The 26526-nt window shown below is 40.2% G+C and overlaps 1 protein-coding gene across 4 annotated transcripts in view; it reads left to right on the plus strand.

The window, feature by feature from the left end:
* arb2a (ARB2 cotranscriptional regulator A) overlaps positions 1 to 12218 on the plus strand; it is a 157677-nt gene extending 145459 nt beyond the window's left edge. For all 4 annotated transcript variants that reach the window (XM_077522795.1, XM_077522796.1, XM_077522794.1 and 1 more), the window contains exon 11: positions 9014 to 12218. In XM_077522795.1, the coding sequence (XP_077378921.1) occupies positions 9014 to 9174 (161 nt within the window). In that variant the 3' untranslated portion in view covers positions 9175 to 12218. The remainder of the gene's footprint in view (positions 1 to 9013) is intronic.
* The last annotated feature ends 14308 nt before the right edge of the window (positions 12219 to 26526 follow it).

The following is a 26526-nucleotide window of genomic DNA, read 5'->3' on the forward strand; positions in this document are numbered from 1 at the left end:
GAACTATTGCATGTTCCCAGAGTATAATACCTTCAGGTATGAAATATGACCTTGCTTTGGAAAATGATTTTGGCATTGGTGCATTGAACTTGCACTAGTTATTGAAGGAGGCCTCAATGCAAGGTGTGTGTGCGCCGGGGTGGGGGTTCTCACTCTCAAGGCTGTCTATTCAGTCAGCATTGACGCTGAAAGCAGCCTGTCTTTCTTACAGGTGCAGGGGGGCCCTCTCGTACCCCTTCCCTCCTCCACCGCCTCTTTTGTCACTCAATGATGTGTGCGTGTCTCAAATTGTGGAAGGGTGTATATTTGTGTGCAAGTGTGTGCGTTTCTCTATGCCCGGCATTGTCCTAAAGGTGCCAAGGAGAGTCTGCAGCGTGCGTGTCTGTGTGTTTCAGACCTCATTGTGTTGAAGTGGCGCTGAGGTTGTGCGCTTGTGTAGTGCAGCCACTGTGCAGTTTGTTGTGATTTTTGTGATATATTTGAGTGTGCACGTGGTCAGTCCGGTCTTTGGCAAGGTTACATCTCCTGATCTTTGCCTCATAACTAGTGAGTATGTCGCGCTAAACGTGTGCATTTGTGCCTACGCAATTTCATTTCTTCGTTATAGCCAGTCTTTAACGGGGGCCTCGTCTTTCATGTTGTTTTTTGTGCCTCGTCATAGAAACAGAAACTTGGCCCTCAATAGGACAAAAAGGTGTCAGGCGAGCTAGCAGCGCCGGAGTGTTTGTCATTTAAGGAACATAATGAACAAAGGGCCGAGACATGGAAGGAGGCCTGTGCTAATGTTAATTACACTTGGACTGCAGCATGAGTGGTCAGCAAGAAGATCGCTGTTACAATTTCAGCATGGGCCGCTCTTGATTTCACGAAATGAAGTCTCTTACTGTTAATTTTTACCTACTTTTGTTTTTACAGTAAGGATTCATACACATATTGTATTATTTTTGGTGTGTCACCTATCCTGCTTCCTGTTTTGAAAATGTCACAGTAGCACTTCCTGTACTGTTGCCCCATCATAAAACTGACATAAATACCTTTTTGGTCATGACGTCACACACACGTAAATCCTGTTTTGTCAAGTTGTCAGAAAATTATACTTTGTCTTTTATCAGCGCCGTGCACATTCTAACATGTATTATATTTGTGTTGTAAACATACCGACTTCCTCCTACGTCTTTTCAGCTAGAGTTAACGTTTAGAATTATATTTGTTTGTGTTGAATGCGACTTAGCTCTCATTGCAAATCAGTTGTTGCAAATCGTGTTTATTGAGAATGTATATCAGTTGATGCTTGATAGTTTTGTGTAACTATATAGTCCACAGTTAATTGTACAGTATTCAATTATGTTGGATGTCACGGATGTCAGAGCTGAGATTTGAACCGCGACCTCAGAACAGCGAGGCGGATGTGCCAACCACTCATCGACTGTGTCGTCTCGCACATTTATGCTATTCCGTTACTTTGTTATTGTGAAGGATAAAGTCTCAATGAAGAGCAACTCATTAAATGTTACCAATAAGCCTTCTCCTTTTGACTTTGAAACATCTCATCCCATCTGCGTTGATCAGAATAAAACAATTGATGCCGTCGAGGCCAGAGCATGTTTGGGCTTTCGTTTTGCAGTTAAGAGAATAGTGCAGAGTTTGACACTGCCATCAAATGTTGGGTTGGGGTTATCTTGGAGTTGCTCCGCTCCGAGTCTATAAAAGTGAGGGTCCTTTTTGAAAGCCAAGGCCACTTTATCACATTAAAATAAAATAAAAACACAAAAAAAAACACTCAGAGTCTGGGTGGGAGGTGTCAAGGAGGGAAGGCCAGGTGGTGTGACGGGAGGGACAAAGAAAGTAAACTACAACGCTGTGGATTACTTTCAACCTCCTTTAATGTTTTCACTTGGCTACAAGGACAGTTTTTCATGAAACTAAACATGAAGTGTTTGTTTTACTTAGTTGTATTAGTTTCTCCTGGAAATGAAATCTAAAGTGGCTTATGATTTCAATGACATTCTACTTTCTCTCAATGTTTGTCTACTATTTTGAATTCCAAGTGAGTTCCCGCAACGGCCCCTGTAGCTAACGATTCAGGTTCCTCATCTCGAGGCGTTTAATGAGTTCTGCCTTGTTTTTGTCCAACAGCAGCACACAATAATAAGACAAGTAATTAAAAGCAGTACGAAGGGGAAACGCAGATCCCACTTAACTGACTAGCATTAAAAATGATTTGCATTCGAGAAGAAGGAGCCGTCGCACAAAACAAGCTGTTTTGATAGTCGCTAGTTGTTTTTCCTCAATATTTTCTGTCTTTCTTGTTATTGTCGAGGTGTAGTGCTATGTTGATTTTTATTAAAAATTAGATGCCTAACAGGGTATGGCGTAAACAAATCCTGATTAAGAGCATGTCAGTTGTGGATGTCTTCACCCTGAGTGGAAATTGTGCAGCGGCAGTGGAGAGCAGGATAGATTTGGATTTAATTAGCTTTTGGAGTGAAGACAAGGGTTGCATGTTTTCTTGGAGAGGGCCGAGGTTCGGTCAGCTGTCACCTGCCCGGCTCCCTCTGACCTCATCTCCAGTGGCAACATGGCCCACAGCCTCACAAGCGACATTCTTGACCTTTCCGCGTGTCTGCGTGCAAGAAAAAAATACGCAAAATGGCGCTACGCACACATGCGTTCCCTGCAAACGCACGCACACACGCCGCAGACGATCGTTTAATATCAGAGCGCGTCAGCGGCGGAAATCCGACCGTCTGACAACCAGGATACAGATAGCGATTCCCCTCCGCTGATCTATGCAAGAGATAGTTTCCACAAACAGCGGCCCGACTAAGGTTACATCCAGCAAGGGCCCGCTCCAAAATGTGCTCGCTGACTGGCCCCCACACGGAGATAAAACAAAAGCTTAGGTTACCGTCGTTAGGAAATTGATAAGAAAATGCTTTGTTTGTGCTCAAAAAGGAAATGAGAAAATGTTTGCTTCTGCGTGATTTAATATCATCTGTCCTTTTTTGCTATTCCATTTTGTCATTTCTACTCGAACTGTGATTAAATCATTCATTAGCTCCTTTGTTTAAATTGGACTTCATCAGATGTTTAACCCACTTGTAAACACACTTTACACTCTAAGAACAGTTGGGTCAAAAATAACCCAATTTGGGTCAATTTGGTCCAACTTTTTGGGCTGTCGTGTACAAAACAACACAATTTTGGGGTTTGCCCTGTGCAGATTGACCCAATTTTTGTGAGGTTGTTTTATACACGCTTGTAAATACTCAGTCAAAAACAACCCAATGTAGGTAAAAAATTAGACCGTTTAGGTCAATTTGACCAAATATTCTGGATTATTTTGTACAGAACAACTCTTTATTTATTTATTTATTTATTTATTGGGTCTTTTTGGGGTCATTTTTTCTGATAAAACATTTTCCCAAATTTGGGTCATTTTGTATGTATTTTGTATTTTGTATTAAGACGACCCCAAAAATTGGATCGTTTTGTACAAAATAACCAAAAGTTGGGTAAACCTGACCCAAATCACTGGGTAGGTCCAGTTTTTGACCCAACAGTTTTAAAAAGTACAAAACGACCTTTTTTTTTTTTTTTTTTTTTTTTTTTTGGATTGTCTTATACAAAAAATGACTACATTTTTAGGTTTTTTTGTACGAAATGGTCCAATTTTTTTTTATTGTTTTGTACAAAGTACCCAATTTTCTGCAAATCAACAAAGAAAGTCGGGTCAAAATCAACCATGGATCGGTCCATTTTTGACCCAAATTGGGTTATTTTTACAGTGTATTAATTGGTTAAGGAAATGTAATTCACATTCTGAAAAAAAAATCATCACTTTAAATTTCCCATGTCCCCAAATCCTTTTAATAAGTGTTTTACAGAGATATGGCCCCTGTTTGCATCAGTGTAATTACGAATCACCGAAAAAAAGAGTTTGATTCAAATAAAATGGGCCATTTGTACACAAGCAATTAACTGTTGCAACTTTAAATAATGTCGCCCAGATGGAACCTAATTATAGTCGGCACGCTTTGATTCCGGCTTTCTGTCGGAGTATCACTCGGGGCGTCACTTTGGCTTTTCAGTCACCTAGCGTTTGTTTTGAAATTGGTGACAATCAGAGCAGATTACCATTTGTAACAGCATGCGGCGTTTGCTGTGCGGGGAAGAAAGCATGGCCCATAGCTATGGAGGAGTTTCTGTGTTTCCTTTTTAACAGCTCTCCTCCTCTCTTGTTCCCTTTCCCCGCTGCACACAAACGATAACAACTGTGTGCGTTTGTATGGAGAGGAGGGTACATGATGTGAGTGTGAATGTCCGTGTGTGCGGCGCGCGCGCCATGCATGAGGAATTGCTTGCAAGTGGCAAATCGCTGTGTAGCAGTGTAGACACACGGGATCAAACAGTCAGTCAATTACCCTGAGAGGTCTACAGTGGTTGTGACAGAGGACGAAGCTAAATATCAGGGATCAGATACACAGTGTGGCTGGGGCAAAAGTGATACGGCCTCCGCACACACATGCGCAAAAGGCTTGAAAACAGAGCCAGAGGCCAAGAGTTCGGCTGAAACTCTGTCATGACCCCAAGTGGAGAGCACGCAAGTAGTCTGATATCATGTTTGTGTATCTGTATCCAGTTTAGGAACTTGTTTGCACCACAAAGAAGTAGATAATTGTATTAGGGCAATGTGCCATAATTCTTCAGAAATAGATTTATGAAACTGATGTGTTCAACCTTACTTTAAGCCTAACCTGTTTGTGTCATGACTGGGTCATGCCAGGGTTAAGTTTGGATCATGCAAGAGTTATGTTTGGGTCATGTCCGTGAGGTCAAGTGTCTGTTTTGAACTGATGTAACCGGCATCTAGTTTCTGCTGGTCTTAAGCTATGTGATGTCAAGAATCTTTAATCTCTTTATCTGGTCAACAGCCAGTCAGATAATTCCATGTCAGTCCTGTTACCCGCATGTCTAGCCACAACCAATCAGATCGATTCACTGTCTATATAAGTTGTCTGAGAAATGTGTGTTTTGTCGGATTATTCCTCTGTCCAGCTGGCCACCTGCTCCTCTTTTCCTCGATGCCTTCTCGTTGTTTCTGGTCAAATCAAGTTAGTCCCATGCCTCTTGATGTTTTGCGAATAAAGTGTTAAACTCTTATTTGTGTCTGCGCTTTTGGGATCCAACTCCAGAACATAACAGTTTGGAATTTTTGTGTTTTGTGAAGCACTCCATCCAGCCAATTATTTTCTGTAGTGTTTCTGCTCATTCGGGTCACAGTGAGCCGGAGACGATCCCAGCATACAACCATGACTGGTCAACAGTCAACTGCCTATCACGGGGTAGAATCATTTTCACAATGAAGGCGACATGCAGTGTCCTCTATAATGATTGACACCCCTGGTTAAGATTTGTTAAAAGCCTTCAAATATATTCCATTTTTATTGCTAAGTATGCAATAAAAGTAAATATCTTCTTCTCTAACTCTAGAAACAGTTGTGTCAAAATTAGCCCAAGTTGGGTCAAAAATGGACTGTTCCACAACTTTCCCATCTTTCTAGGTTGACTTGTGCAAAACGACCCAATTTTTTGGTTTCTCTAGTACAAAACGACCCAATTTTTTGTGGGGTTGTCTTGTACAAAGCGACACAATTTTTGGCTTGTCTTGTACAAAACAACCCAACTTTTTGAGTTGTCTTCTACAGAATGACCCAATGTTTGTGGGTTCTCTTGTGCAAAATGACCAAATGTTTATATAGTGTTGCACTTGTGAAATAAAAGACTTGTGTAGTTACACTAATTGTGGTAAGGGGCAGAGCTTTATTTTCAACATCTGTGCAAACTATCCAAAATATCTCCATGATTGATTTTATTATTGCAGTGTTTTAGTTTAATTGCTCATAAATAAATCCACTTATCTCTTGATCAACATTTTTACTCACCTGCTAAAACGTTGTCCTGTCATGTTTATGGGGTCACTTTACACTCACAGTGTATGGCTAGATGACACCACATTGATCCCCACATCTTTTAAAGATATTAATTTGATTTGTAACATCGCTGATGTAATCCTACTCGCCGCCGCCACCACCCTTTCAGTCTTTAGTGGCTGGCCGTTGGGTTTCAGCCTTTAAATCAGTGATCGCGTTGCATCTCTGACATCCATTAGTTGCGACACACTTTGGCAATTAATCGAAGGGTGTGCTTACGCTGTTAAAGGCCTATTTAGCGTGTCAGAGCAGTTTGATGTGTACGAGCGTTGTTAGCCGCCACCCTATAGAGGGGGTGGGGCTTAAGACCAGAGTCATCGGAGGGGCACGGGCTCATCTGCATATTGGCACAGCGGCGCCCCCTTGGTGACCCCCCAAGCGACGGGATAGGGTGGAGAGCCCGCCAGCGTTCGGTGGGAGTTCACCACCAGTTCAGGGTGAACGGTAGAGCGCCGCGGCATTGATCGCTTGTGCTGGGGAGGGATAAAAAAGACAAAACAGAAGTCAAAAGTAGCGAGAGAGGAACATTTTGCCTCCAATTGGATATAAATGATAGATAAGCGGTGCGAGAGGGTTGTGTTTGGCTTTTCCAGAGGCGCATGTTTAAAGGGAGCCCTGCACAGGGAGCACACTCACCGAGAATGTCGGCTCGTTTGCTCTCATGATTGTCAGACGGCTAAACATGACCCAAGGTGCTGACTTCGATCCAGAACCCCCCACGCCCCCTCCCTCTCAAACTCTTCCACACAACTTTGAACAAACACCGCAGAAAGCTCTGAAGTTTACGGCCAAGCGCTCCGGTCTTGTACACACACCAACACACACGCACACACGACATCTCTATTAATGCGTCCAGGCAGAGGTCAATCTAATAAACATGGGGTCAGCGCAGTGGTCATCAGAGGCCCGTCGACGGTGAGAGAGCCTTTAAGGTGCTTCCTAATTGTATCCCCGCGGCCTTCTAGTCTATCTTTTTATAGCCAATCCCCCGTCCGCAGTGGAGAGGAGGAGGAAGGAGAAAGCAGGAACGCAAGGTTGCACTTTTCTACATTTTCCCGCTCACTGCATGAACTGATTTTAGATACGAAGCTTATCCTTTTTTAATCCTCCGTAGAAAATTAGGAGAGCCTATTTCAATATTCTTATCGTCACAAACAAATACAGGTAGCAACAAAAAAGAAGTCTTAAGTATGCAGATAAAAAAAAAAAAAAAAAAAAAAAAAAAAAAAGAAAAGAATCAAAATGGAAACCGCATTACTTCCAGGGATGTGTTCACTCATTCTTCTGTCTGTAAACACAAAAGTCGAAATATCTGCGCTGAAAATTTAATCTCCCACTGGGAGGTAAAAAAAAAAAAAAAAAAAGAAGAAGAAGAAGAAAAACAAGACAAAAAGGAGTCTTCTCAAGTTCAGTTACAGGTAGTCGCTAAGCAGCTTCAGTTTCTAGCCTGAAGGTTGTGCGTGTGTGTGTGTGTGTGTGCATGTGTATGGCAATTTAGTATGCAACCATAAAAAATAAGGACTATACTTTATTCCCATCAAACTATAACTACAGACAGCTTAATTTTACACTTCTGTGACTGTGTGTAATACAATTTTAGAATTGCGAAGATTGCAAAGAAATTTGGCTAATTTCATATAGTTTTTGCAAAAATCTATACTCTTGTTCAGTCCACCTGAGGTTATCATTTTTACAAATTGTATTGTTTGTTTGTTTAACATGTTAATTTATTGCTTGTGTTTGTTAAAAAAAAAAAAAAAAAAGAAAAAAAAAGAAGAAGAGGATCTTGTAAAAATAGCCTCAATATTGTGTGGAAAAATTTTTTAATTTGATTATTTTTCAAAATGATTAAAAATTGATATGTTGAGTCCTATTATCCACCCAATTGCTTGTTGCGACGAGTTGAGTTCACTGCCACCATACATATTTTTAGTCAGTCTCAAATTTTTCCCTCAATTCAAAGCAAAATATCAGCTTGTATCGTGAAAAATAAAACTCAAATAAATTGAGTTACGAGTTTGATCATGGAACGCCTTACACTAATATGTCAAGGTACCACTGTATACCACTGTATATATGTGAAAGTTAAATATATTACTGTATAAAGTTACCGTAATTATATTTTTAATGCCTGTGGCTGTAGAATAAATAAGGTTTTATAATGGCAACATTTTGACCCTGAAGCCAATTATTTCTAGTACTATTATTTGCTAAACTTTTTTTTTTTTTTTTCGATCGGAATTAATCAGACTTCAGAAGTTCCTTTACATCTATTCGACCTCCCGCTGTGACCTTTGAGCAAGTGTAGGAACATGTTGGGTCGCAGCCACAAGCTGTCCTCATGGCGGACACTCTACTGCCAAGCCAAGGTTCTCTGTTGCAACAGTCACCCGTTTAGAAGATACAAAAGTCACTCGGAAGGAACCTGAAGTGCATGTACCAGATTTCCAAATGCAGTGCGACCCCAACTTGGGAACTGGCTAACCTGGAAGAGGTCATAGAGAAACCCAGCACGAGTAGATGACCCCCCCTCAGTCACCTCTCCCCACTTCCTTCAATCGACTCTTTAGAATCAAGCAGGACCGCTCCACTGGTTTCGCTTAGTGCGTCCTTTGTGCATAACTCCGGTTTTGTTTGGAAGGCCTGAAATGGAAAGAAGACCAAGCCGTGGTGTTGATTATCAGCTATCTGCTTGGATAACATATAAAGTCTGTCCCATTGGACCAGCGGGTCATAGGCTGTCCTGACTCTCATGAGTTGGGCCTGAGAAGTGCACTGAGAGAGTCTGAAAGTCATTTTGGCTTTCAGCATTATTTGATCGCTGTAAAGAACATTTTTCAGTGTGCTCCTCCCTCTGAGGTAAATAAATTACCTCGACAAAGAAGATGTGTTCACTAGTAAAGATAAGGACAAATTTGTAAACAGAGAAATCTGTGTTTTGTGTCTTTCTTTCTGCAGTTGCACGCCTTTGATTTGAAAGTTTACTTCTGCTAAAGTGTGCGCGTGTTTTTTGTGTGTAGGCACAGAACGGCACGAGTTGACCTCCTGGATGAGTTTTGACTCCATCTTCAGGTTCTTCGGTGAGGTCGTGGAGGCGAAAGAGGACGAGGAGGCAGAAGAGACATCCAACACTGTTACCACGCGCAGCAGCTCCCTGAAAAGCAAACACCAAGATTTGTAAAACAACAACAATGACTTAATTGGAGCGATAGTGTAGAGTGTATGGGAGTGATTACAGATAAAGGAGGCTAAGGTTTTGGAAAAAAAAATTTCAAGCTTCTCTGACATCCTTGTTCCGCTCCATGGGTATTAGTTCTCCCTTCCGGCGTTTCACACCAGCCTATTTGTTGTTGGCTTTGTTTTGGTAAGACACAAAAGTTCAATTCAGCGTTGTGTACATCACAAAAACATTTTATTTTGCTTCTAAATGAGCATAACTGTCAAAGTAATGTGTGTGGGAGTGTTTGTGCTTCCCAAAGGTTGTACAGCCTAAACTGGCGTGGGATGGGTACAGTGCCCTGTGGTACACCTTGCATCAACCGCCCTACAGTCAGAGTAGATAAAACTTTTATTTTCTTGCTTTTTTTTAGCTTGCCATAATTGTTTGTAATAAGTGTGTTCATCATTTGTTGTCTTGTTTTTTTTATGATTTCATTGTCAAACTCCTACCCGTACAACTTTGAAAATTCATTTACCAAGCTCAATTTTGAGACCTGCAGTTTCGTTCTGTACATATTCCTCTTCCCTTCATGCAATATTGTGAAAATTTATTTACTCTCTTCTCAATGTTTTACTTTCTTGCATGGAATGGAATGGATACATGGAAAAAAAATGTAAATATTAGACAAAAATAACCCATATAACATAAAATGCACTTTTTAACACTAGCACTACTAAAACAACTAGATCTCCCAGAGCAGTCATTTTGACGGCTTGCACTCTCGCCTAATAATAGATACAATTATTCAAAAGTTGAGACAGCATGGAACAGTGGTGAACCTTCCCAATAGTGGCTGGCCTACACAGTAAATTGACTATTGAGAGTAAATCTCACTCTATTTAGAGTAAATTTGACTATTTAGAGTGGCACCAAATATACTCAGTTTAAGAGTAGGCTAATATTTACACTGGGAAGAGAGTAAAATAAAGAATTGAAAAAATAAAAGTCACTCAAGGGTTGAGGAACAAACTCACAACCTTCAGCTTGAGAGACTGCGACACTACCACCTTCGCTATGCCCCTCTTACCATTTGCTGATACCTCCAAGAGACCAAAAACATTGACGATTCCAGCTGACGAGCGATATACTAACACACAGCAGGAGCTGCATGGCTCAGGGAGTAGTTCGGCTGTCTCCCAAGCTGAAGGTCGTGAGTTTGTTCCTCAACCCGTGAGTGACTTTTTTTTTCCCCCAATTCTTCATTTTACTCTCTTCCAAGTGTAAAAAATGCTCTAAAACTGAGTCTATTTGGTCGCACTCGAAATAGAGTCAAATTTACGCTACAGAATTTACTGTGTACAGATGTGAGCCTAAGGGCACAAAGTGGCCACAAAAGAACACAGGACAAAGTCAAAATTACTGTTGGATTCTCTTGACTGATAATCCAAAAGTATTTCTAATGTAGAAAGAACATAATACCAACATTGTTATGGTCTGCGGCTGCTTAGTCATTTCAGGACGTGGACGACTTGTTGTTATTGATGGAACCATGATTTTTGCTCTTTACCAGTACTGCATTTTATGTTTACTTTGTCTAATATTTACATTTATTTGATGATTTTAAACATGATTGTAAGGAAGCAACGCAAAAAGTATGAATTTGAGAAGAGAGTACTACATGTTTCGAGTGGATGCCTCCAAGTGATTGGATGTGACAATCTAAACAAAACAAACCCAAATCTACGCCGAGTACCTCGATTGCGGGTTCACCGAGCACATTAAAAATCACTTAAAGTCGAGCATCAAATGGATTTAAGGGATATCACGTTTGAACAGGAGCCATAAGTCAGCTCTCAACACTCACAAAGCCGCAATAGATGACACATGTCAGCAAATCCAAGATCTCAATATAATTCTAAGCCTGAATGATGTTAGAGAAAAGTATAACGTATCTATTTTTTGCCTCCGCTAAAGTCCTTTTCTTGTGTTCTTAGATGTGACAACCGGCTGCTCAGTCGCACATAATCTGGAGTATGTGACACAAACATGATAACATTTTTTTAAGTTTCATAAACCACTCAAGGCTTAGCGGAATACGCTTCTAATGTGTGGCGACATGAGTCAAATCTCATGATACCTCAGACACTTTCTTAAATATGTACTTTCCTCTTATTCCCCCTTCACGTCACATTGTGACTATTGTTTAACATTTAGCTGTGAAATCCTATTTCTCCCCCATGCCCGTTCTCCGCGTGTGTTAATGTGTGTGTGGCTTCATGCTTTTGAGGATTATCTTTGTGCTGTAATGAGACAACTGTGGCTGATGGTTTCAAGGCCTAATTTCCTTTTAATTTGATTCCCATCTCTCCTGGTTTCGGCAAAAAAGGGGGGAAAAAAATGATTTGCTTATTATTTGATTTGATGATTTTGGTTTCCAGATAGCGTTGCTCATCTTTCTGTTTTTCAGGGGGAAAATCTGCTCATATTCCCCTTCTCCATAATTGTATATTGTTGCCTTGAGGGAACAAACAAGGCTCAGTGCTTCTAATAAGAAGCCAAAGTGTGATCGAACTGCAGATGAAAGAGCAGCCGGAATCCAAAGCACAGCCTGCAAAGAAATAAAAGGGGATTTGTTTTGCCAATTTCTCTTCAAGACATTAGTTTTCATACTTCTGTGTATTCATTTCACAAAATACCTGCACTCATTGAAGGCCATGGATTTGATATATTTTATTTTAATTTCTCTTTTAAAAAGTTCTTTAAAAGTTACTGTACTGTTCAATTCATGGCAAAACAGCTTTCAAATGCTAATAAAGTTTTGCACATTGTGTATATGAATTCAATTTGATGAATGAACTTTTTGATTTTTGTTGAATCAGAAGTTTTTTTTCAATCCATAAATAACTGTTATTGCAGGAAATCGGGTATTATAACCTTATTTATTGTACAATCAGTCATATGGTTCCTTTTTTTTTAATAGCCCAATTTCCAGTATAGCACATTGTGAAATTTTGTTTTGCCATAAAACAGTGAGGTTGCAGGTGAATAAATGCATCAAGAAAGCATTTCTTTGAAGTTTGTTTTTCAAAACGAGGGCGAAACCAAATTTAAAATTGGCTGTGCCCTCATCTTTGTCTGCCAATGTGACTTATTTGTTTTCTATCCGATCACGCCCCCTCAATAAACCTTTTCAAATCGTTTCGATTAATTACAGCACAACAAGTGAAAGCCCCTCGCAACCGCTCTTAACACATACACACACCCAGTTCATTCGCACGTGACAATAAATTCCAAAAATGCATTTTGATCTCGCGCAGTTTGGCTCAATTTATTAGCACGTCAAGTTGTCAGCTCTTAATCCTTGCATTGAGACGACGCCTCATTTAATCCTCATGTGACTCCTTTAAGTGCATCATCTCTTCTTCTTTTTTTTTTCTTTTTTTTTTTTTCCTTCCCCTCCTCGTCTGTGTTTCAGTCACAATGCGAACCCGTGGAGGACTCCTTGACACGGAAAACTTTTCCACTTGTTTGATATTTCAATTGTTTCTTTGCCGTTGAGAGAGTTGTTGTCACGCTTGCCTGCACTGGCCCTCTGTGAGAGTGTGTGCGCGTGCGCGTCTCAAGATGAACTCCCGCCAAAGGAGCCATGCAGGCAGTTGGAATGTCACCCCTTCTGACACACACGCACACACTGGTGCGGATCACTGTCACATGACTATTTGCATAATGATATGCTCAGCTCCGAGGAGGAAAGTAACCCCCAAATTTTACGGGTCATCTAACTGCAACAATCAATGTTTTATCGGCCCTACTAAGGGAAAATATCTCCAACAAGCAGGAGTGCAGGAACGCGCTTTCCTCTCTCACCTCCTCCCTCGCTCCTCCTATCAATTCCATCCACTGGCCTTCAGCGGCGAGATTTCCAAATGGTAATTCATCATCATTACCTAAAATATCAGACTGCATCCTTTCTTCCACCATAAACCCTTCATTGAACCATCTAATGTATTTATTTATCTTATTTCTATTTCCAAATGTCAAGTGAGGCCCATGAGTGGCCGGTTTTTCCCCTTCCAACTCATTACATATTCATTGACTCGCATGAGAAGTCATTTAATCCAATGGAAACAACTCTTCCATATTCTAATAAGGAATCACCGCAACCACAATCAAGCTTGTGAAGGAAGAAAGAATGCAGGTGTGGCGCCAAAGAATCATAGTCCAGTTTTAGAATTAGGAAAGAAAAGTTGGTCGAAATTTGCACTGAAATATATAAAGGACTTCGTATAGTGCCGTGCAGGACTTTCCAGTTGAATCGTGTGTGTTGGTGGGGCGGCGGTTACGAGAGTCGTTTGTGACGCCGTTGTTGGGTCCATTTGGCTTTAATAGCAGCTTTCAGGCGCTCTCACCTCACCGCCCCCTCAATTACACCGCCTCTGATACTCAGCCGGCCTCAACATTCCCGCGAGTGAGGGGGGGGAAGAAAAAGAAAAGTAAAATGCGTTTGAGGAATGAGCTCTGACTTTTAAGATTTACAGCGCACTGTCATTTCGAAGGAGCCAATATTTATTTATTTATTTATTATAGAAGAATAACTATTATAAAGTGTGTATACATTTGTCCACTTTCAAATTGGCCATATTAAGTTAACCCCGCCCCCCAAAAAATATATAAATAGGCCCATATGCACCATGCTTGTTTTTCCTCAATACTCTTTTATGAACACTCCTTATATGACAAAATCAAGACTTTTATTAGTTTAACCTCTCATTCAGCTGTTTTTTTTTTATTCACATTATTTTAAATTAAGCTAAATCTATTTTATTTAAATGCCTGTATTTATGTCAATTCGATTCAATTTTGCAAGGCCAAAATAAAACCGCTTTATTAAATTATTGTGGCTGCATCAGCCACACTTATCCAAGAAATCATGAATTTAAGATAGGAGTCATCGCGTTTTGGCAGCCATGAATGTTAGACAAAGAAAATGGGTGTGATTTGTTAGATATTTAAAATAAGCCAAATTTAAACATCTTCAGGGGAAATACATTTTTAAAGCAATAACACATTTTATAGGATGTACATAATTCGTTTTATTTTCAGTGGGTGCAGGTCCTTCCACGGGCCTACATATTCGTTTCAACATAATAAAAATAGATATATAGAAATATAATCCGTAAATCTATATTTATTAAATACAAAGTAATTATTGACAACTTGTCAAAAAAGTGCGCCTAACTTACTTTACTGGCATTATTAATATAAAAAAAATGTGATGAAACGCAAATTATGATCATTTTAACTGCCACCATCGATCGATATATCCATAAGCATATTTTATTGTCCTCAAAGCAACGAAATAAGAAACGACCATAAAGACTTTAATTCCAATCAACGATCTAAATTCGATCAATATTTCCTGCACGCGCGTCATGACGTATCGATTCAAAATAAAAAAATAAAAAAAGTTTCTTTCATTCCTTGTGCACTGAGAAATTCACCACATAATCTTACTGGTTACGTCTGATTAACAGATAAAAATATGATTGCAAATATTTGGCATATTTCAAAACAAAAAGTGGGCAATTGATTTTTGGAATGAAATAACTTTAGGCACCATGCACACTTTCGAGTAAAAAAAGAAAAAAAGAGTTGAAGCAATATGAAATTCTCGACGAGTTTCATCCCTTCGAGGATAAACACGGCGTGCGTGGGCTCAAAATAAGAACTTGTTATTGCAGTGGGGGGGGGGGGGGGGGGGGGGCTAGACCCCCTTTGCACCCTCTTCTTCATCATAAGGTGGCCGGGAAGACATGAGGCTCCAAATGAACTTATTGCCATTCAGTCCACTGACAACTGTGTGTGATGTGGGAGTGGGAGGGGCCGTGGGCAGGTGCGTGTGTACGTTCGGATGCGCATTTCACGCTTCTGTCTCTCTCGCGTGCTTCTTTAGCGGGGCTCGGAATCTCCGTGGTTAAGCGAGTTAATATACGTGTGTTATTAAAGGGCCTGCAGCCTGCCTGCCTGCTGCCTGCCTGCCTCACCCCGCGGTGTCACCCCCAACTCCCACCCACCCGACTCCTCCCCCTCCCCGCCGGCTTAGACTTTGCGCCATCTCTTCCTCTATCAGCCATTCTAATGGCGCTCATTGTGTTTGTCACCTGAGTCAGCAGGGAGGAGGAAGAGAGAGGAAGAGTAGAGTCTGGTGTAGTGTCCAACCAACTCGACTTTATTGCTGTTTATCCCCGCAGCAAAAGCTGTCAGGCGCTGACAGATTGGCAGCATTTTTAATCAACTTATTTCTTCGCTCTTGCTCCATGATAACGATAACAACAAAAGACATGAGGCAAAAATCCTCATTCACGATATCAAAATTGCTCCTCGACTGTGATACGTTCGCGTGGTCTCACGTGACCCGCGGAAACAACAGCACCTGGCGCCTACCGATGACATCATATCAGCGACACACCTAAATAATCATTTGCTTCTGAAATATTTTTTTTTATGTTAAAACAATTGGCAATTAGGACATGCACTAAATTGTATATATATATTTTTTATTGTTAATTTAGAGGCTACACTATCATTACTATCAACTATCAGGTGTTTCTATATTTTAACGCCTGACATAAATTAATCTCCCCCACAGACAGTCAAAACTGAGCTTTATTAGATGTTTTAAAAATAGATTATTTGATCGAGCTTGTGCAGTTGTTCCCAATATTTTGCTCTGAAAGAATATTTAAATCCTGGGGATTTTTCTTTAAAAAAAAAAAAATACATGAGAAGAAATATTGGTCAAATTCGAAAGAAAAACGCACTGCATGCAGGTTAGCCTAAAGAAGAATTGTCCAACTTATTTTTTTAAATATTGTCACGGTATTCATTAAAACTAGCAACGTGTTTGCTAATTATTGTGTTTACAAACTGGATCCTGCAGGCAACTGGAAATCTTCTTGTTTATTATGTTTACTTTTTTTCCCCCTTAAAAACAACAGCAAAAAGTAGGCTATCACGCAATTATGCTATTAGGCTAACGATATTTCAAAAGTATATTTCAGAATATACTACTCAATTTAGCCATGTTGAAAGCAAACAAACAACGAAAAAAAATGTGTGCATTTATATTTTGTGATGGGGAAGATATTCAGTGAAGCAAATTGCTCAAAAAACGTATAATATTAACCTGCAAGCACTTCAAAATATGAACAAAACTAGATGGATAATAGCCTAGTTTTTAAAGTCTGTTTTTCTATTAATATTTGTACTTTAAATCAACAAATTCAAAAAAGACTGACAATAACTGAAAAAACATCCTGACGCACACACTTTCTGGTGTATATGTGTGTGAGCGTTTGGCAGTGTGTGAAGGTGTCGACCTCTTGTTGGGACCAACTCTGCTGTATCGATTTCCAACTTCTCCTGTCGAATGTGACGAGGACAACCAGGCCAAGCCGGCCGGTGGTGGTCGTAGCACCATGGACAGCGACCTCCCCCCACCTCCTTTTTGACCTCGCCTTGCTACCACATTCCCCACGCGTGGGACGCGGACACTCAAAGAGAGAGAGAAAAAAAAGCTTTCTTCTTTCCTCTTCGCTCTTTGTGAATCCGGTTCAGTCCATTTGCATTCGTCCAAATGAAATTATGATGTAAAAAATCACACATTTTTCATAACGCACATTAACAATATTCCTAATATTTGTATTGTGTTTTAGATGCACAGGCTATATCGTGCATGTTCATATGCATGAATGACATGTGATCCATTTACGCGCAAGATCGTGCGCATTTTACGCACAGGACGCATCCAAAATCACAATTATGCTTTTTTTTTATTTTTTATTTCCCAAATGTTGCATGCGGCGTGCATGCTCGGGGGGTTCTGCATTCGTTGGTTTTGGGCTTGGGGGGTGGGGGGGGGGGGGGGGGTTCTGTTTGATGGAGCTGTGCTGAAGCTTTGAGACAGCTTGTTAATTAAAAGCCCAAGAGATGAGGCTGTGCAGCCAGCGTCCATATCAGTGCGCCGCTAAGCACACTGACAGACAGCAAGTTACTTCAACACCAAGCCTCCTCTACCTTTTTTTTTTTTTTTTTTTTTTTTATTATCACAGCAGAGCAGTGAGATATTTTAATGCGTCGAAATCCCACTGTGGCTGAGAAATATCTTGTTTTCTACTTAAGCAATGACGACAAACCTCAGTATTCCCTGTCACTCCGCGAGGATATCTAGAGCCCGAATGGCTGCTTTATGAGCTCCCAAATCCACGCGGCAGGCAGCTTAAATGTGGCAAATTCGATTAAGAGGAGAGAAAGAAAGGAACGTCAGACTGGATTGAATTAGAGACGATTGCTATGAAATACTTTAATAAGCTCCGGGATGACATTGATGGCACACATGCACACAAAGAGCATCATTAAAACAAAAGAATGTACTCTTTTTCTTTCTTTCTATTCTAGTGTGGTCATCTCACATGTATTATTCCGCCTTAATTGAACCCAAAGTCCGCCCTTTGCCTGGAGGGCATTTTGTGCAAGTGTCAGGTTGAAGGCTTGTTAAGTAGGAAAAACAAAAATACCAAGAGGGATGCATGGGGGGGAGCTTCACTTTTATTATTGTAAAAAATATAAATAATGAAAGGAAGGTGGATTAAAAGGAAAGGGGGGGGGGGCTTTGACCGTGTTGGGGGGCTGCAGGTGGTTCAGCTTCAAGACAAACTGCACAAGGGGCGTCTTTGAATAAAAAATATGATGAAACTTAGTCTGAATGCAAGCGTGCACATTTTTGTTTTAATACTTCGCATTCAACTTTTACGTCAAACTCCAAACGAAGCCATCAAACTACTCTCCGAAAACACACACACTTGTAAAATTCATTTAATGGAGATTTGTGTGATTATCAGAGACGCTTTTTTGTGGTGCACCACAAAAGAAAGAAAGAAAGAAAGAAAGAAAGAAAGAAAGAAAGAAAGAAAGAAAGAAAGAAAGAAAGAAAGAAAGAAAGAAAGAAAGAAAGAAAGAAAGAAGCACACGAGAAGACCTTCTCAAGCGAAAATGAGGGAAGAAGTGATGATGACTTCCAGTTGGGAATCTGACTTCTTCTAAAGCGTGAAATCGAGACAACATCACCCTCGTAAAACACATCAAGCACTCTCCCCCTGTGATGACCACATTGCGGAATGCACACGTGTAGAACGGAACGAGCTTGACAGTGTACAACCGAAATATTACTCGGAATGTAATATTAACAACATGCAATCAAAATGAATCAAAACTGAGGATTATTGTGTTGGTAAATGTATGTTGAAAATCTAGTTCTGTTTGTGTGTAATGGCGGTGCTGATTTTCAATAAAAGATTGAAAACACACTCATACATTTTGATTGCATCTGTTTACCGCCATGTGAGTAACTTGAGCAAACCTTTATCTGCTCCTGCAGCTCAATTACGTTGCTGTTTTGTTTTTATTTGTTTTTTGTTTTTTTGTAAGAGAGAGAGATGTAGCAGGCAATTTCCAAATGTCCGCCACATCCATCAACGTCACACAAGTTGCTATTTAGTCAAAGTGGATCTGCTGCGCTGTATTTTTATTTCCTCTTTGCGGGAAAAAAACAAACAAGAATTATGAACATTTCATCTACGTGGCGTGAAACAAAGTGAGGTGACGTATTCGTCGAGTTTGCTTGAGTCTCCACCTGAAAAAAAAAGGATTTATTCGTTCATAAAAAAAAAAAAAAAAAAAAGTCAATTCAATCCATTGATTGTGCTCGAAAACACAAGACAATGATTCGAATGTTCTTTCTTCACCATGTGCCGCCGTTTGTTTTAAATCACTCCCACTCATTTTAATTGTGTCTACATAATTTACGTTCGAAATGAAAGGGCTTAAATTGAAACAATATTCATCAGTAATTCACGTTTATATTAAACATTGCTGATTATATTTTTATTCTTTAAATCAAGACTGAACAAAAACGTTCACATTTAAAAATAGTTTGCCAGCTTTTACATCCACAAAATTATTATTATTATTATTATTATTATTATTATTATTATTATTATTATTATTATTATTATTATTATTATTATTATTATTATTTTCGAAGAAGAAGGGGAGAAGGTTGCTGCAGAGATGCGAGCTGAACAGAGCGGCTCCAGTGTCAGAGGGTCCCCCTAAGGCAGGGCGCCATCTAGCAAACAAAGGTAGCAACATTAACAGCCTGCATGAGAGGAGGGGCTCGCCCAAAACCAAACAAAAAAAAAGAAAAAAAAGAAAAGAAAAAATCAGAAAGAAAGCAGAAAGGCTCCAAGAAAGAAAAAAAAAAGTAAGATGGAGAAGTTCAGAAGTTGTCTTTTCTTGGTTGAGTGCATGCAAAGACCTCAGCCACGCAGGAGAAAAAAAAAAAACTTCAGGACGTTCCAGTCCGCATCGTGTGCTCGCTTTGACTCCAGCGTGCAGGTGTGCCTCGTATTGCGGCCACTCAAGCTACAGCTGACGTCATCTCTCTGCAGACAACTTGTTTGCTTCATTTCAGTTTATAGTTTTTCTTGAAAATGGATATATGAAATCATTAAATGTGCACCTGAGGGCAACTATGCACACACAGCAGCTCACACATATCACATATCACATATTGAAGACGCCACCATGCACCTAAATAGGCTTCATATGTAAATAGTATTATTTGTTTAAAGTGGGGCAAAAGCGTTCGCATGAAGGAGAGATGATTAATTGATTAATCAAAAGGTGCATGGCTCACATTATAAACTTTGAAGTGTTCATTTTCTACAAAAACGAATCTTTTTGTGAATGCTGGGGAGCGTTTCATTTTTCTTAAACATTCGATCAAAACACACAATAACTTTTACGTGAGTATTTTGCCACGTAGTTGGTTACGAAATTTAACTAAAATGCAAAAATGCATATGACATCATTTCAAACGAGCGTGAAAGAGTTACTTGCAACGACAATTACAATCCCACGTTAAGTATAAAAACTTGTCCTCATTTATAACATACACTGTAACAAACAAACAAATCAATAAATTAATTAATTAATTAATCCCACTTTATGATTGATTGTCTGCAGTGGAAATTTTACAAGTAGGTCTAGTTGAATATGCCTTGAAAAAATATTTAAAAAAAAAATAAAATATTTTTTTTCCCATGACAGGAATGGACGACTGACCTTTATAGGACCGAGTCCAGTCCACTGTATCCGAATAAGCCCCACCTCCCCTCAAAGTGCATCACACGGTGCCACCTATTCATTACTGATATAATCAGTCGATGCAAATGAATTTGGACGAGATGGTTTTGTGTGTGTGTGTGTGTGTTGGGACCAAATATAACCATGCACCGTGATGGAGACTATTCAATGCCCACCTGAATCCAATATTGCCGCATTTATTTCTGTGTGTGCGCGTGTGCGCGTGTTGGGAGGCATACCGGCGAGCAGTCTCCATTCAAATGAGATGCGCATGCGCGGATCTGTGCGTGGCCTTTGAAGAGAAGAGAGGGGTCGTGTCACTCAGCAGAGGGAGAGGGCCACTCCGTTCTATCACCCTCCTCCTCCTCTTCACCATCCTTTCTACTCTCCCCCTTTACCCCGCAACTCTCTCGCGACCCCCACTCACGCTTCTTCTTCTTCACACAACACACGCGCGCGCATTTTCACCACTGGGCTCAGATTAGAGCTTCTTTAAGGGAAATGAGGAGTGTTGGGGAGGGGTGGGGGGGTGGGGGTCTTCTATAGTCACAGCGGCGGTATGTGTGCATGGGGGCAGACAGGTCCACTGTGAAGTGTTCCAGCAAAATGCGTGGAAAAGGGACATAAAATAAATCGACAATAAACTGAAGAACACTTTGGATGGATGGATGGATGGATGGATGGATGGATGGATGGATGGATGGATGGATGGATGGATGGATGGATGGATGGATGGATGGCTCCAAAGGTCGTCCCATGTACTTGCTGAGGTGAATTTGATGTAAGAACTTGAGCTCAAGCCCACAAAAACACATCTAGAAGAAACTTTGCGAGCACTCCAGATTGCAAATGTTTCCATGCAGATGCAGATATTCCCACTGTGCTGTAAAAAGCAAAACCTCTCCTTCTTTTATGGCAAAAATAGTCCTTGGAGCAACTTGAAAATATTGTTGACATTTGTGGTAGTGGGGGACAATATAGGGACAATTAGTTGTTTATTTCTTCATTGTTGAGTTCACCTATAATTTTATGTATTTATTTATTTACAGTGTGTAAAAATTCATAGAAAGTCTATATCTGCAGGTGAGTTGTTACAGCTTCTTTTTCAAACAGGTTTCCCAAAACTTTCGCCCATCCATACGTGTACAAACAAGGACAAATAAACCGTGACGTCATTCACCGTGTGTACTGATCACCTCAAGGCTGAAGAGCGCCAGAAGGACGCTGAGCATGAGTGCAGGATTATCTTTACGTGCATTCTTCAGGCTGACAGAATGACTGAAACAAGCCTCACAGGCTGCATTAAAGATAGATGCAAACATGAATGAGGCCTGTTTTTGTTTTTTTTGTTTTTTAAATAAATTCGTCAAAACCATATTTTCTCATAAAATTATACTTCTCATTAAAAAATAAAATAAAAGATTGAAATTATTATTATTTTTAATCTAAAATGTTCCAACCCGAAAAGGTCAAAATTAAAATATGCCTAATAAATATTTAAAAAATCATTTTCTCAGTATTATGTGTTGCAAATGGGACGTGCCCATTTTTCTTTCGCTTTTGACAGCTCCAAACGAGTCATGTGCGTCTATTGCAATTAGGCTACGTCATCACATGACGTGGGCAAGTTCAACTTCCGCCGCAAACACATTTTGAAACCCGCTGCACCATAAAGAGAGCAATGTATGTTCAAACATGCAAACAATGCACACAAGCACACACGTCGATCAATCTTTTTCTAAGCTGTACAGATTTTCATTTTTTTTCCACGTCACGCCGAATAGACACGTGCACACTCGCGCGCGCGTACACACAAAAGAGAAAGGAAGAGTACAAAATAATATAAAATAACGAGTCTTACTTTTGTCTTGCACGAATGATCCTTACATATCCATTGATTTCCTTGTCTTTCCCTCTTTAATCCATTTTTCATTTTTATGTTATTTTATTTTTTATTTTATTTTTTGTGTCCCACATCCACAAGTGTTGGTTCTCAAACGAGAAGAGTGCAGATTGAGACATTTTGTTTGAGCTCGCTTTAAAAAAAAAGAAAAAAAGTGCAATGTGTGTTGGGGTGGTTGAGAGGGGGAGGTCATTTCATCATGTGGGAGGTTGGGACACAAAGTTTGGACCCGTGACTGGCATTCCGGAGAGACATGCATATTTTAAAACAACAATGAAGTGCACACACTGCAGGAGGAGAGAAAAAAGAGGGGAGAAGGGGGAGGGGACAAAGGTGGGAGGGCTGAAAACTTCGGAGAAAAGTTAGCATCACATGAACAGCTGTCATTGTGGCTCCTATTAAGATATATATGTCTTCTAAAAGACTGCCAATAAAGTCAGAAAAACTTGTGCACTTATGCAGTTGTGGCTTTTTTTTTTTTTTTTTTTTTTTTTTTGCATGCATATGGATAAAGATTGGCCAAGTATTTCTTTGGTTCATATACTAAAAAAAAAAGAAAAAAAGTATTAGAATTTTTTTTATTTATTTATTTTTTTTATCAAGTGTTAGCACGAAATAAAAGCATCGGGATCCAGATACATTTTAAAGTTGAGTAGTATAGTCCATTTAGAAAATAATTATAAAATAAAATAACGATTACAAAATATATTCATATGTGAACATTGGTTCAGTGTTTTGGGCAAATATGAGCCTTTTATTTATTTTTGGGGAAAATTATTGGGCAAGTACTGTATTTATATGTCATTATTAGTATGCTTGAGGTTTAGCCAATTTACTCTAAAAACATTTTTTTTCCATCAATGTTTAATCCGTATACCAAGACAACTTACTTAAAAAAAAAAACTTAAAAAAAAAAAAAATATTGGGTCAATTACAACCCAATTTGAGGAGGGGGAAAAAAAAAAGCACAAATCTACTAGCTCGGTCAATTTGACTCAACGTTTTGGATTTTTTTTTTTGTACAAAATAATGGCCCAATGCTTTTGGGTTGTCTTGTACAAAACGACCCCCATTTTTTGGGGGGGGGGGGGGGGGGGGGGGGGGGGGGGTTATCTTGTACAAAACTACCAAATAGTTTAGGTTGTCTTTTCCAACACAACACAACTTTTTTTGGCTGTCTTGTACAAAACGACCCAATTTTGGGGGTTGTCTTCGACCAAATGACCAAATTTTGAGGGGTTGTTTTATACAACACGATCCAAAAAAGTTAGATCAGCTTGGATTATTTTTTTTCAGCAACTGTTTTATATCATGTAAACTTATACATAGGTTTACAAAATTATATAATTTTTTGGATCATATCAACTTATAGTTGAAGGAAATAATTGTTCATATATCCTTATATGGAAATTGCTTTGTTTAAAGTTAGGAAAGTCGTTGTCTCATTTATTTAGTTTAATACCACAGAGATTTTGTGCGTGCTTTTTTGAATAGTTAAATGTGCTTAATTTATACAGGTCGGTATTTTTTCCACATTGACAGCTACTTCATGCAGCTTATCGGCATTGGAATCATTTTCTAACTTTCCACACTTGCTGCATGCTGTAGCACAATAAATATTTGTAAAAGCATTGTGATTGTCCACCGCGGGGAAAATAAGGCCAAAGACAGATGATCCCGATGGTAAACACAGCGGTTCAAACGTCCTTCTCCTTTTGGGGGCTGGTCTAAAATAACCCACAATGGCAGTTTCAATTCAAGACGTCTCCCGCCTTCTATTTTGTCAAGTCACACACAATTGTATCTGTCCTGACTAAATCCGCTGCGCTTAGCGCTGTCACTTCTGCACAGCTTTTACAACATCACCCCCTCCTTCCCGCTGCTCTCCTCCTCCTTTTTTTTCCGGGGAGGTTTTTCTGGCTCTTGTGCAAAAGAGAGGGGAGAGGAGAAGAGAGAGGACAGAGGAGAAGGGAGGGAGAAAAGAAAGAGAGTGTTGGCTGTGATGAGAGAGCGAAATGAAGGGCCAGGAGGGGAGAGGACAAAGGCGAGTGCATGCAGCGGTGTGGAGCTGGATATCTCTGTTAGTTGTCAGCGTTTAGTCCATGGCTGTGGAATGCTAATGAGTGGGCTCCCCCCCCCCCCCCCCCCCTCCTTCCCTGTCTCGGGAGGAGAAAGCGGATCGATAGCTGACCCGATGGGTTTGGCCAATGCTTTATTTATCTGACCAGGCAATGATATTATCAGCCTTGAACGTTATATACAGCAAACGTCTTCCTAAATCAACACAAAAGGATCCGCTTACGCAGCAATCTGCTCTCGTGCCCTGTGCGCGCGCGCGCGTGCGCACTCGCGGATGTGCGCTTTTACGCACAAGCGTCAGAGAAAATGCTGTCGAAATGAAACATGCATGGCCAGAGCTGACACATTGCTATGACAACCTGCACAAACATTAGGACACGCACGCGCACGCGCGCGAGAGGAGGTGGCCCTTTGTGTTGCGTTCAGGGACGTTCTAAAAAAGCAGCGGGGGGTGAGCGTTATATATTAGGAGACATGTTTATCCTCACGGAGATAATAAACATCTCGCGAGACTACGTTTGATGGCGGATGTCCAGTGTTGTTGTTATTTATTTCCCCTTAATGCCAAAAGGTGCAACGAGGAGACAGAAGTGAACTACAAATCGAGGCCCAAATGGACTCGAATCGGGTCCCAACTGAACAAAGCGCACACTGAGAGGCAGAAGTCGAAGTGGGACCGCTGACACGTTGGGATAATACATTTTCCACTTTCAGACAGACACCTCCAACGTGAAATCGCATCCATCTGCTTGCGTTAAAAGCAAACTAATAGTCGCTCGTGTTGGGAGTCTTACACTTTGCACTGCTTTGATGAATGAAAGCAGACAAAGCGAAATGCTTGTTTAACTCTCGTTTCAGGCCATCCTACTCGTTTCACTTTTATTTATGTAATTGTGCCTATTGTTATTTAATTTAACGATTGGAAACATTCGAATCACATCAGCGGTGATATAGGTGACGTCATGCATTTAAATGGTTATTTCGAGTCCTGTTTTCACGTATCGCCCGTACACAAACGTTAATTAGGAACACATGCCACTATTTCATCTGCCGCTCTCTTTATATAGCCCGTAGTGTAACAATTGTACAACAAAATGCTCTCAGCGAGAGGATAAAAGATGGTTATACTCTGGAGGGATTTAGAATACATTATGTTGGAGACAAGCAGCTGTACGCTGCGTTTAATAACCCAGCAAACCATTTAGTCCACAGCAACATAAAACGACAACGACCTGCCTGCCTGCATGGGCTTTTTGTCATGCTCCTTTTGAAGCCAAACAAACATCGCAGTCCCGCATGCAATCAAGCAGAGGAAACACTGAAAAAAAAACAACCTTCAACAAGCAGAATATTCCTCCATATCATGATTTCGCGTGTTTCTTATAGCAGAATCCCACGCACAAGCCATTAAACAATAAGCATCCAGTTTGCAGAAGTGGCACACAAAAAGCTCGATTGGATGTATAGTTCACACATTTAGGAAGCATATGAGGGCAAGCCTTAGAACAGCAAGCAATATGTACATCCCATATTTGGAATAACCAGCAATGCAGACAGATAGAAAGCGACGATGACACATACTGTATGGCGACAAGCGACGTGATGCGTTCACTTGTCCTCCTGTCATCACAGCGCCAAAATGTTGGGCCATAAGGCAAGCAACACATCTGATGATTAAGAATGGGCTGCTGCTAACAGGCAAATGTATCAAATGTCACACCCAAACGTCGCCTTTTTTTTCTTGTAATAAAATGAAAACGCGTCACTTTTCCTGCGATGACAGCGAGAGTGGATGCTAACTGGGATTCCTGTTTTTTTTTGTTTAAGTTTTTTACACACACACACACACACACGCACACATCACGCCACCCCTCGTGCTTATCGACTGGTATACATGCTGAAAAATATATTTTCCATATCGGTCGCGCCTATTTGCACGGGCAGGGGCTAAACCTTATTCTTTTTTTTTTTATTTGAAATTCTATTAATTTGTTATTTGCTGACGTTTTAAACAAGATGAAATGGGAAGGGGGCTGAGGTGACTCTGCTGATTTGTTATTTATCATTTTGTTTAATGCGTCTTATGAATGTTAAAATATCTGAGTTTAACTTGCAGACTGCATTCAAGAGTGCAAAAGTTTGAAAGAAATGTGAATGCAATGGAGGAAAATGCTTGAGGACAGACA

Source organism: Festucalex cinctus, chromosome 5 (genome assembly GCF_051991245.1).
Source record: "Festucalex cinctus isolate MCC-2025b chromosome 5, RoL_Fcin_1.0, whole genome shotgun sequence".
NCBI lineage: Eukaryota > Metazoa > Chordata > Actinopteri > Syngnathiformes > Syngnathidae > Festucalex > Festucalex cinctus.